This window comes from Natator depressus, chromosome 18 (assembly GCF_965152275.1).
Source record: "Natator depressus isolate rNatDep1 chromosome 18, rNatDep2.hap1, whole genome shotgun sequence".
Classification (NCBI taxonomy): domain Eukaryota; kingdom Metazoa; phylum Chordata; order Testudines; family Cheloniidae; genus Natator; species Natator depressus.
Genome location: NC_134251.1, coordinates 17,231,341 through 17,244,368, shown reverse-complemented (window position 1 = coordinate 17,244,368; position 13,028 = coordinate 17,231,341). Strand labels below are relative to the sequence as shown.

Genomic DNA, 13,028 nt, shown 5'->3' with positions numbered 1-13,028 from the left:
TGAATAGGGTAAAATATTCATTTCATTATGCCTTGAGGAAAAAATATTAGAAAACATAGCAGTGTTACCATATCACAGGCATGTAATGAAAATTCCGAAGTTTAGTTTCGTTAATTCAATCGTTATGTGGCCTTCAGATGACAATAAGTGTTATGCTTAAATGCTGCAGGATTGTAACAATACATACAGAAGTAGGCAATCAGTCTTGTAATATTTTACATCATCATATGTAATTTAAATCATTGTAAACTAATAGAATATTGCTCAGGCGCTTGTCATTTCATTAACGGATTTTTATTTTTAGTAAATAATTATGCTTCTTTTAGGAGAACAACATGATAGTTTATGTAGAAAAAAAAGTGCTAGAAGACCCAGCCATAGTTAATGATGATAATTTTGGACCAGTGAAGAAGAAATTTTGCACTTTCAGAGAAGGTACAGTAATGATTTCTTAAAATCTAGGTTTACTGCCTTTTTATTCTGTTTCCTTAGTGATCCATTCAAATGAATCAGAATTGTCTGATGGAAACCTATTCTTGATAAACCCATGTAGCTGTTTTGATAGTGTCAATCATTTACACATGTAAATTAGCATCAGTGTGCTGCACCAAATTTATTCCATAAATTGAAACCTGTGATACATTATGTAAATTAAACCTTTATTTTCAATGTTATCCTCTAGATTATGATGATATCTCCAATCAGATAGACTTTATCATATGCCTGGGAGGAGATGGTACCTTGCTTTATGCTTCTTCACTTTTTCAGGTGAGTCCTATAGGGAATAAGAAAAGGAGTACTTGTGGCACCTTAGAGACTAACCAATTTATTTGAGCATGAGCTGTAGCTCACAAAAGCTCATGCTCAGATAAATTGGTTAGTCTCTAAGGTGCCACAAGTACTCCTTTTCTTTTTGCGAATACAGACTAACACGGCTGTTACTCTGAAACCTATAGGGAATAGTAATTAGAGGTCCTTTCCCTAATCAAGTCCTCTATGTTAGAGACAATCTTGAAGTTTTCTGCCATGTTGTGTTTATTTTATTCTGCTCCTGTCAAGTCTCCCCTTCTCATTCAAAAAGCATGAGAGCTACTTAGGTGAATTATACCTTTGTTTTTTACTATTATGCTCAACTGAAGTAAAATCCATAATTAAGATATTTGCAGACAGACTGGGCTGTAATATGGTACCTCTTATACATTAAAAAGCGTGGAAATAACATAAATGTTTGATTTGTGCAACATGTAACAGCTTCCCAATTCTTCTTTCTATGGACAGGGCAGCGTACCTCCAGTTATGGCTTTTCATCTGGGATCTCTTGGATTTCTCACCCCCTTTAACTTCGAGAACTTTCAGTCCCAAGTTACTCAAGTTATAGAAGGTAAGCCTTCTGATGTCTTCGCTGCTTTTTAGAGAGTTATCCTTTATTTGTCCTGTTAGTTTTTCTTTAAAGTAGGACTCAGCTGAGTCCTATAGTACATAAATAAATAGATATTAACTTTCAATATCGTTTTCCTCGCTGATTTGAAAAGTTGGAATGGTCCAGAAATCACTTCTTGCTTGGTTGTGGTGTGTAAGGAAAGAATATAGAACTAATGTTTTGCACAATCTGAGTATAAAATGCAAAAACCTAGATCTAATGGCATGGGCATACGCTAGATAACCCAACCACCTGTAACTTCTTAGTTTTTGTAAACAATGCCAAGTTAAAATGGTAAGAAATCAAGCATCCAAAAATCAGAAAACTCCAAAAGTTAAAGTTCCTTCTTGAACGTTACTTTGTGAATCTAATCTGGCCTATTGATATGTTGTTAAATAGTAAACCAGTCAAGTTTACACCGAATATGGAAAATGGGAATAGAAAATCATGAGCTGTGTGCCTTAGCACTGAGGGAGAAATCTTAACTTTCGAAGTTTGACTCTTGAGTGCTTGATTTCTCAACCTGAAAGTTGCATTTACAGTAGTTCTTGGTATTTAAGTTGTGTTTGAAATAAAAGAAAAGGAAAAAAAGCTGCTGGCACTGGTCGCTGAGAAATAAAGCTGCTCAGCTTGCATCCCAAAATTAAGACATCCAAAAATATTAACAGGATTCTCATGTTGCTAAATTGTTGTCTTTCAGAGTTCATACCTTTTTAAAAATGAACTGATTGTCTTCATTCTTGTCTTACTTATGTCTCCCTGAGGATTATCAAACAAGCCAAATGCAAAGTTGCTAGGTTCAGCGGCTTTAGGTTATGTACATGTAAATTCTCAGATTTCTCATTAGAACATATGGGGGAAAGTGGGTTTTTATGCTTGTTACTCAAATTTGACTCAAGTTTTGCTCATTCCTTTAAAAAAAAAAATTCTGTTTTGAATTAAGACAGAGGATGGAAAATTCTCCAGCAAAAGAAACTTGAGAACATGAGCAACTGAAAAATGGGGAAAAACGTTTCACAGTGAATGCTACCAGCTTGCTGTGCAAATGGTGCAGTTCCTGATAATGTAGTAGGTGCCACTCTCTAGTGTGTGTGGTTTTATTTTTTTCTTATAGGCAATGCAGCGCTTGTTCTCCGGAGCAGACTGAAAGTGAAAGTAGTAAAGGAACACAGAGAGAAGAAGACATTGATACAAAATGGTATTGAAGAAAATGGAGTGATCTCTACAAGTCTAGAGATGGAAATGGGCAAGCAAATCATGCAATATCAGGTCAGAGTCTGAATAGCATAAAATAGGAAATAAGCAAAAGAACTAAGAAATAATTCACTCTTCACTTGAGATAATCACCAGTTCTCTTTTGCATACTGTATCTACACCCAATTATATTAACCCAGTATTATAACATCTATGATATCTGCTTCCACATAATTTCCAGAATGATTACTAAGGATAATGAAGGAAGGGTAGGTGGAGTGTGCAGAAGCAACCTCATTGTGTTTAATTTCTGTAATATTCTGTATCTGCACCAGAGGTTTCCTTACCTTTTCAAAACAAAAAAATTACTTATAGTAATCTTTGCCACTGAATCTCCCACTGATTCATATAAGCAAAAGGAAAATCCATCAATGCCAATGAAAACTGGCTTTTGGCTTAGTACAGAGTGAATTTTGTTTTCACAAATACATTTTTGAGTTCAAAAAATGAATGTCAGGTGTTTTTGTGTTTATTAATTTATATAACTGTTTCAGGTTTCAGAGTAACAGCCGTGTTAGTCTGTATTTGCAAAAAGAAAAGGAGTACTTGTGGCACCTTAGAGACTAACCAATTTATTTGAGCATAAGCTTTCGTGAGCTACAGCTCACTTCATCGGATGCATACTGTGGGACACAAATCAGATGTCAAGAATTATAACATTCATAAACCAGTCGGAGAACACTTCAGTCTCTCTGGTCACGCGATTACAGACATGAAAGTTGCGATATTACAACAAAAAAACTTCAAATCCAGACTCCAGCTAGAGACTGTTGAATTGGAATTCATTTGCAAATTGGATACAATTAACTTAGGCTTGAATAGAGACTGGGAGTGGCTAAGTCATTATGCAAGGTAACCTATTTCCCCTTGTTTTTTCCTACCCACCCCCCACCCCCACCCCGACGTTCTTGTTAAACCCTGGATTTGTGCTGGAAATGGCCCAACTTGATTATCATACACATTGTAAGGAGAGTGATCACTTTAGATAAGCTATTACCAGCAGGAGAGTGGGGTAGGGGGAGGTATTTTTTCATGCTTTGTGTGTATAAAAAGATCTTCTACACTTTCCACAGTATGTATCCGATGAAGTGAGCTGTAGCTCGCGAAAGCTTATGCTCAAATAAATTGGTTAGTCTCTAAGGTGCCACAAGTACTCCTTTTCTTATAACTGTTTCAGTTATATAGTAATCTATAATATAGAAGTCTTGGGCTATTTCTTAGAGGAGTGTGGGGCAGAAAATGTGGCCAGGAGAGTACAGCGTGGAGTTTAAAGAAGTGATATATTTTTGCTTCATGGATTTGTTACTTATTAATTGCATCTCTATAAACCCACAATTATCTACACAGTAGATAATGATGCTGTTATAGTGGTAGTTGATCATTTTATGGCATCTCTTATTTAAGAGAAAAACTGTTTTAAATTTGGAAGCCTTAGATTCACCCTGCATCAAAGTTCAAATGTATCATTCTAGAATGCAGATTAGACTCTGTCTGCAGAGAATTTCATAATCTCATCTCATTGAATTGGGTCATATATTGACTTCTTTATCAAGCTCAGGTCTTTTGTAACTGGGATGCCTTTGGTAAATCAGCTTATTGCCATCATTAGGAAAAGGCTCCAATGTACATATATAACAAGGGGACGTATATGCTGCATATGAAGTAAATTGTATATAAAATATTAAACTTTTATCCATAATATGCCAAACCTTTCAGTAAAAAATGGCAGGAGAGAAAGCTAAATTTCAGTACAACAGTTAGATCACTGAAGAGTAATAACAAAGTGTAATATTCAGAGAAGTGCTTCCTCTTTGCCCTTTAGCTAATTTTTGATCCATTGCACCAAATAATCTAAAACAAAAGTATGTGACTCCAGGACTAAGCTAAACTGACATTGTAATGGGGTTGGGGGAGGGTGGGGGTTAACCTTTCAAAGATCTGGGAGACGTATTTAACTAGTCACTTGTCAAATATTATGCTTCCAGGGAAATAACTAGTGGTATTGTACATTATGTCAGGTCCTAAATGAAGTTGTAGTGGATCGAGGTCCTTCCTCCTACCTTTCCAATGTGGATGTTTTTCTAAATGGACACCTCATAACCACAGTGCAAGGTGACGGTAAGTCCATTTCATAATCAAAAAGCCTATACCTCATACTGTTAAGACTGGGACAGGCTAATCAGCTCTTACTTAGGTTGCTCCTACTTTTTTAAAAAAGGGGTGCATTGTTTTATGAGGTAGAAATCAAGACGGTGGCTTCTGCTCCTGGGTTGTTGAAAACTAGGTGTGCAGAGGAGTGGTAAGTTTCATTTAAACAATTGTTGCAGTCCATAGAGCAGCACTGAAAGCAGAAAAGAGGCTTACAGCTTGTATCTTATTTTGTGGAGGCCTGGTGTCAAGTCGCCACTTGTTTGTGTAGGGGAATTAGGGACAAAAGGCAAGGGGGGAAAAAACGGTTTAGGAAGTTCCTGGAGTTGGATGTCTGAGTTTGCTGCAATCTTAAGATCTTTTAATGAAGTCACTACTTATTTAATATTAGCACTTCACCTGCAAAGCTCTTCAAAAAATTGAATCCTCCTATCCCTCTAAGGAAAGTAAATAGATCTGCGTTATACAAAGGTGCAAGCTGAGGCACAGTAGTTCTGTTTGACTCGCCCAAGGCTTTAGAGGTGTAGTCTGTGTCAGTGCTCGGTTTGGAAAGATGTTTCTGGCTCCTGGTTATGTGTTTATTACCACACCTGTCATATGAAATGTGAGTTTGTGGTTTAGACGTTTCCATTTCACCAATTTAACTTTTTATAAGCAATATTTTAAAGCATTTAGCTAAAAATTTCAGTCTCTACTACACCTGTGTTGAGTGGAGGAGAAATCCAGCTATTGACTAAAGTCAGAAAGAGCTTTTTTTTTTTTTTTTTTATATAAAGTATTATCAAATGAAGGAAGTGCAACAGTCCTGTTTCTTGGCCTCCTTTTAAATAACAGCATCAAGCCAAGCAGCCACATTTATAAAACTTTTGTTCCCTTCACAGGAGTGATTGTCTCCACACCAACTGGTAGCACGGCTTATGCGGCTGCAGCAGGAGCATCTATGATTCATCCAAATGTTCCTGCAATAATGATCACCCCAATCTGCCCTCACTCACTGTCCTTCAGACCCATTGTTGTTCCTGCAGGAGTTGAGCTCAAGGTTAAATTGTGTTCTTTCTTTTTTTAAAGATAGAAACTTGTGGTGATAACTATTGAAACTGGAAAAAAAACAAGGGGGTAGAATGTGTTCATTATTATCCACCATGGCAAAACATTACTGAATACTGTAGAACTTTGTAAAGTACTCTTGAAGGAACATATACTTGCTTAGAAGAATAAACTTCTAGACCATGAGTCTCCACTGACTTGCACATTATATAGTCATCTGTACCTGTGCAGAGTGGGTGTAAATACACCACCATTCTAATTAGTAAGTGTTTTATATCCATTTTGCATAGATGTAGATGACTACACAAGGTGAAAGGCAGTGAAGGATCAGAACCTGGTGTCAAAAGTAGTATCACAGCTTTCACGGGTGTGTCGTGAAAGTGGTATCAGCACATCTGTTATAAACTCTCTTTGTCTTTTACTACTGTGATTTAAATAATATAGTTCTGCAGAAAAGTTTGGCAGGCAAGGTCTTAGTACAGAGTGGATTTTGTTTTCACAAATACATTTTTGAGTTCAAAAAATGAATGTCAGGTGTTTATTAATTTATATAACTGTTTCAGTTATATAGTAATCTATAATATGGAAGTCTTGGGCTATTTCTTAGAAGGGTGTGGGGCAGAAAATGTGGCCAGGAGAGTGCAAGGTAGAGTTTAAAGAAATGATAAATTTTTGCTTCATGGATTCGTTACTTATTAATGGCATCTCTATAAACCCACAATTATCTACACAGTAGATAATGATGCTATTATGGTGGTAGTTGATCACTTTATGGCATGTCTTATTTAAAAGAAAAACTGTTTTTAAATTTGCAAGCCTTAGATTCACCCTGCATCAAAGTTCAAATGTATCATTCTAGAATGCAGATTAGACTCTGTCTGCAGAGAATTTCATAATCTCATCTCATTGAATTGGGTCATGTATTGACTTCTATATCAAGCTCAGGTCTTTTGTAACTGGGATGCCTTTGGTAAATCAGCTTATTGCCATCATTAGGAAAAGGCTCCAATGTACATATATAACAAGGGGACATATATGCTGCATATGAAGTAAATTGTATATAAAATATTAAATTTTTATCCATAATATGCCAAACCTTTCAGTAAAAAATTGGCAGGAGAGGAAGCTAAATTTCAGTACAACAGTTAGATCACTGAAGAGTAATAACAAAGTAATATTCAGGGGAGTGCTTCCTCTTTGCCCTTTAGTTACAAAAGCTCTTGTAATTATTTCAATCTTAAGTCTTCTGCTTTATTCTTCCTCAGATCATGCTGTCCCCTGATGCCAGGAACACAGCATGGGTTTCATTTGATGGGAGGAAGAGACAGGAAGTCTGCCATGGAGACAGGTAAAGAGTTTTCTTTGACTGTTATCATCTTCCTTTATAATATTGACACAAGTATCTGCGGCCACACTTTCAAACTTGGGTTAGGGTTAGTAGGGAAATGATTGGAGCCTTTACGATAGACCATCGTGACCCTTAAATTTCAAGCTGAATTAAAAATGCTATATTGTTTCAGGCGTTTTCTCACTTGAAAATAATTTTTTTTTCAATTACATTTTAAAAGCAAATGAAGTGTCAGGAAAAGTCATACAAACATTACTTAATGCATATCCTTAAAGAATTCTGTGGACTTCAAGTTATGGTCCTGATCATAAAAAGAAAAGGAGTACTAGTGGCACCTTAGAGACTAACCAATTTATTTGAGCATAAGCTTTCGTGAGCTACAGCTCACTTCATTGGATGCATCCAATGAAGTGAGCTGTAGCTCACGAAAGCTTATGCTCAAATAAATTGGTTAGTCTCTAAGGTGCCACTAGTACTCCTTTTCTTTTTGCAAATACAGACTAACACGGCTGTTACTCTGAAACCAGTCCTGATCGTGAGACCTGTTGAGTACAGTGAAGGGAATGTGAATTTCATGTACTCTGTACCTCTCAGGATAAGACCATGTTTGTGTCCTGTGCCATTGGCAAGGCTCATAAAACATCACAAAGAGCAGATGTATCCCTTTGTTGTGCTCAAATAAACTTATACAACAGCAGATGCATTGATGGGCCCTTGCTACGTTTAGTGACAGGATTCTGCAACTCATGAGACACAGTGCTGTAGCTGAAAGAACTTAACCTCTTTATAGATACAATGAAGTGTGAGAGCCCAGAGAGGATACGCTAAGAAGAAACCCCAAATTGTCTTCTGCTTAGTATGGTGTTTTCCTTCATAGACCAGGCATGCTGTGTGACACGCTGCCTTTGTTTCATATTTGTGGGCAGGCAGGGAATTGGAAAATTGCCAGGATCTTGCACTTGGAGTCTTCTGTATTGCCCTGACCACTTGAAGAATGGAGGGGACGGACAGATTAGGTGGACAGCAAGAGTCAGAGATCCCAATCTTAGATTTGGTGATTGGTCCTTTAGTAGAAAAGTTAGACTCTTTAGTATTTGCTACCCTTATTTTTGAAATTTGAGGATCATGGTGACAGTTTAATATTTTAAGGTGTTAAATTTTGAGTTGGTCCAAAGGTGAGGTTGTTAAACCCCAGCAAGGGGTAAGATGAAAGAGGGTCGTGGGCAAGGCAGATTGGCCTAGAACCCTCTGCTCCCAAGAGCTTTGATCTCAACATTTGTAAAGCACTCTGCTCACTGTGACAAGTATCAGGGAGTAGCCGTGTTAGTTTGTATCCACAAAAACAACAAGGAGTCCGATGGCACCTTAAAGACTAAGAGATTTATTTGAGCATAAGCTTTTGTGGGTAAAAACCCCACTTCTTCAGATGCATGGAGTGAAAATTACAGATGCAGACATAAATATACTGACACATGAAGAGAAGGGAGTTACCTCGCAAGTGGAGAACCAGTGTTGACAGGGCCAATTCAATCAGTGTGGATGTAGTCCACTCCCAATAATAGATGAGGAGGTGTCAATTCCAGGAGAGGCAAAGCTGCTGACCCACCCTGATCGAATTGGCCCTGTCAACACTGGCTCTCCACTTGTGAGGTAACTCCCTTCTCTTCATGTGTCAGTATATTTATGTCTGCATCTGTAATTTTCACTCCATGCATCTGAAGAAGTGGGGGTTTTACCCACGAAAGCTTATGCTCAAATAAATCTGTTTGTCTTTAAGGTGTCATCAGACTCCTTGTTGTTTCTGCTCATTGTATTGTTTAGGCACTGTGCCCCATCTTTGCCACCCCCAGACTTTTTGGAAACTGACCATTCTCCAAAGGGTTGAATTTTTAGTGATGTAGCCAGTGTCCCAAGGGTGTATTTAAAGAAAGAAAAAGATAAATCTGGGAATCCAGGACAGTTTGATTCTGTAACCACAAATGTACAGTCTTACTACTATTTATCCTCCCTCATTACTAACTGAGGGTATTCCTGTATTGCAGTATTAGCATCACTACCTCTTGCTATCCCCTCCCTTCGATCTGTTTCCGAGATCCTGTGAGCGACTGGTTTGAAAGCCTGGCTGAGTGTTTACACTGGAATGTTCGGAAGAAGCAAAATCACTTTGCTGTTGAAGAAGAATTTTGAATGTCGACACCTAATGAGACTCGTGGGAACTTAAAATGGCAGTATCCCTTGTATAAAAATGTTTGTTCAGCCTAGGGGGAATAGACCAATACATATATTTTTTAAATAGTGACGTACCTCATATCAGTCTGCTCTGCTGATGACCAGAAATCATCATGTTGCTTCCTCTCTGCTGAGAATAGGAGTGGAAGAATTTAGAATCTGATTTGTTAGCCTTTTTTTTTTTTATTTATTTATAATGGGTTGGTATTTTTAATCAATATCAACACACAGATCTACAAACCACCTCAAACACGATTGTAACAAGTAATTTGCAGAGTAGCATTCTAGGTTGTACCTAGATACATAATAGAAAAATGGCATTAAAATATTCCAGTTAATTTGGTAGATTTGTAATTCCGTGGTTAAGACTTCTCATCTAAAACTCAAAGGAATTTTTCTTTTTAAAATGCTCTTTGTTAACGTAAATGAATGCATGGTAGTCAAAATGTCTTCCCATCAGGTGAACTAATTAAATATTTTGCCTTTCCATAAAAATATAGCAAGAACTAGGGGAAAGAACCACTATACAGATACTCTACAGATACAACTTACTATCAGAAATACAGATAGTTTTGTAAGTATCGAGAACCCTTTTTCTTTCTGCCCATTTGAACGGACATCATTTAGGGTCCCCATAGGCAGCATTGACAACTGCTTGCGTGGACAAACTGTTGAAGTGGCATACTTTTTTGTTGATGAGCTAATTATGCCTGAGCAGTTCCCTGGTTTTTCAGCATGTTTGTGACCCTTAGAAATGGTTTGGATTTTTTCTTTTCTCTTTTTAACCTCTGGAGTAAGCAGCAGCATTTGAGGTTGTAAACTACAGATTTTCATCAAGTGTTGTTGACCCAACCAGCAGAGTCTCTTCTAGGATGGCTGTATTGTTTTTCTTTTGAACCACTAATTACGTTAACTAGTCTCACATTCTAAATTAGGATCTGAATGGTCTTCGCGCCCATTGAAGATAAGTGTGCTGCTTGCAGGATTGAGCTCTTGAGTAAGGAGAAAAGGGATATTGCATTGATAGGCTGATCAGAAACAGGACACATTCCCAGCATAGTAGCGATGGTGCCTTCAGCACACTTCAAGATATTTTAAGTCTTGTATGTACTTTTTTAAGTCTTTCAAATGTTTCTAACCTGTTTATGTACATATTTTATTGTACATGCTTTTATGAAAATAAGTAGTTTGAAAAAAGGGTTTGTACTGAAATCACTTTTACTGAAAATCAAACTCAGTTATAATGTTTACATTTATGTTCTCTGTGGTGCAGTCTCTCATAACCATATTGTTCAAATCCTAGCATCTTCATGTATCTCTGCATAGACCATTAAAAGGGATGGATGTTCTCTGCTAATCTTGAAGTCTTCAGCATATTATTGCAGAGGAATCTGTTTCTTACTGATTAAGTGGGGGATTGCAAAGAAGCTCTATTGAACTTTCATGCTGGTCTTGCTCTTATTAATGTTTGTGCAGTCAGGGGTAACAATGGGGGATGTATTAATTCCCATGTTCTACCTACCCTGCAGTCCTCTGATTCATGGGCTAATGTCTCTTTTTTTGCATGTTGCCCTGGTCTGTTTAATTTTGTCAAATCAAGGTGAGAGCACTCTGCATAAAGCAGCAGATTTAAACTCTGGTAACAGTGTAAATCATGCTAAAATTGTGTTAATATAAATTCATGTTACGTTTGTAAATGTTTTGTTATCTAGAATATTGGTTGAATTCCGTCTGGACCAGCAAAATCTGTGACATCCTTGAGTATGTTCAGACAGCTTTAGATCTTTTTGGGCATAAGCTTTCGTGGGCTAAAACCCACTTCATCGGATGCATGCAGTGGAAAATACATCTTCCTACTGCATTTTCATTTTCCACTGCATGCATCCAATGGAAGTGGGTTTTAGCCCACGAAAGCTTATGCCCAAATAAATGTTAATCTCTAAGGTGCCACAAGTACTCCTTGGTTTTTTTGCTGATATAGACTAACAGGACTACCACTCTGAAACCTTTAGATCTTTGTTTTTCACTTGAATTTACAGTATAATGGTTATATCACTGCTTAAAGTTGCTTACGGGTTTTTTAGCCGACAGAGTATTCAATTTTCGAATAGCTGTTTACTTTCTGAGCTACAGAAACATTTTGTTTTGGAAAAAGATACATTTCCCTATTTAAAAATGCAATAATTGGGAAAAGGAACAGAGTAGAGCCTTTAATTTTAACATTTAGTGTATAAATGTACTAAAATGAATGAGAATGGACAGAAGGCTTTGCTGGATAGGAAGTGAAAAAATAAACCATTTGAGAAGATGGTAAGGCAAAATAAGTAAAAATGAGGCTTATATAGAACAGCAGTTGTTGTTTTTTTTTTTAAAAAAGCTAAAACCTAGCATTTTAGCACCTTTTTTATTTGTGCTTTTTTATAATAGTAAATATCATTCATTACATGTAGCAAATTGTGGAACTTCAATTTTCAGTGTACATTTCATAAAATGTAATCTCTAAAACCCTATGTAACTACTCCCTCTAAATTTGACTTATGTTTCTTATTAAAATTAATCTAACATACACAGGCAGTTGCATTATTTGGCTCTGAGTGAAGTTTCTTCATAGTTTTGCCTATGAAAGCCACCTTGATGACAAAAATCTGTGGATTGCTACACAGCTGAATAGAGAGAGCTACAACCATGACTACAGGGAAGAAAGTAACCTGGTGGATTTATGCTTCAGTTTTCACTTTGGACAAACTACTTAATCCTGTTTTCTTACCAGCTTTGCTTAAACAAAAAACCCCAAACAGTGAGTTTGTGTTTTAATACTTTAAGAATTTATCTAATTCTAAGAATGCCCCACTTCCCCCCCCCCACAAGACCCATCTCTCCTAATTGGCCATACACAAGCAGGTTACTAACACCTGGTCTATACTGAAATGTTTTTGGTAACATAGCTATGTCAGTTAGAGGCATGATTCTTCCGCCACCCCTTACTGATACAGCTATTCTAGCAAAAGCCCTAGTGTAGATGCAGTTATACTGGCAAAAAAACCCTCCTTTTGCCAGTGTAGCTTACTCTGTGGAAATGGTTTAAGCTGTACCAGCAAAAGACCTCTTTTACTGAGACAAGCTGCATCTCTACTAGCGTGTGGGTTGCTGGTATAACTAACTATACCTTCAAACCCTTTTCTATATAGGCAGGGCCTAAGATTTGTAATTTACTCTTTTGAAAGGAAAAATGAGTTGGTGATCTCCAAAAGGGTACTTTTTTTTTATAAAGGAAAATGTAAGTTACTGAAGTACTAAAACTGATGTAACACAGTATAATCCAGTGTATACTTACGTTTTAAAAATCCTAATGTTTCATGTTAATGCTTTGGAAACTTGTTACATATTCCTGAAACATCAAATATTTTTCAAACCTTTCAATAAACTTTTTTTAAAAGTTGGCTTTATGCATCAGCATTTGACCTGTCTCTAGATCATAGAAATAGATATGCAGTAATTTCTCAAAAGTACAGTGTGTTTTAGGGTACATATTGAACACTAGCTTCTATAGTGTTACTGGTATATGGAGGTGGAAACTGAGTA

The 13,028-nt window shown here is 36.9% G+C and overlaps 1 protein-coding gene across 4 annotated transcripts in view; it reads left to right on the top strand.

Annotated features, from left to right (window-relative positions):
* The window catches only part of NADK (NAD kinase), a 65,679-nt gene extending 52,959 nt beyond the window's left edge, over positions 1-12,720 (top strand). Inside the window, exons 5-13 of one of the 4 annotated variants that reach the window (XR_012642315.1) lie at positions 327-435; positions 683-768; positions 1,279-1,381; positions 2,535-2,689; positions 4,693-4,792; positions 5,704-5,861; positions 7,135-7,217; positions 9,260-11,237; positions 11,351-12,714. Coding sequence is in view for 3 of the 4 variants with exons in the window: in XM_074975305.1 (XP_074831406.1) it covers positions 327-435; positions 683-768; positions 1,279-1,381; positions 2,535-2,689; positions 4,693-4,792; positions 5,704-5,861; positions 7,135-7,217; positions 9,260-9,404 (939 nt within the window). In the remaining variant the exon portion in view is untranslated. Of the gene's footprint in view, positions 1-326; positions 436-682; positions 769-1,278; positions 1,382-2,534; positions 2,690-4,692; positions 4,793-5,703; positions 5,862-7,134; positions 7,218-9,259 lie in introns of all 4 variants that reach the window. The other 3 variants (XM_074975305.1, XM_074975304.1, XM_074975303.1) reach the window with 3 other exon arrangements.
* Positions 12,721-13,028: the final 308 nt, after the last annotated feature.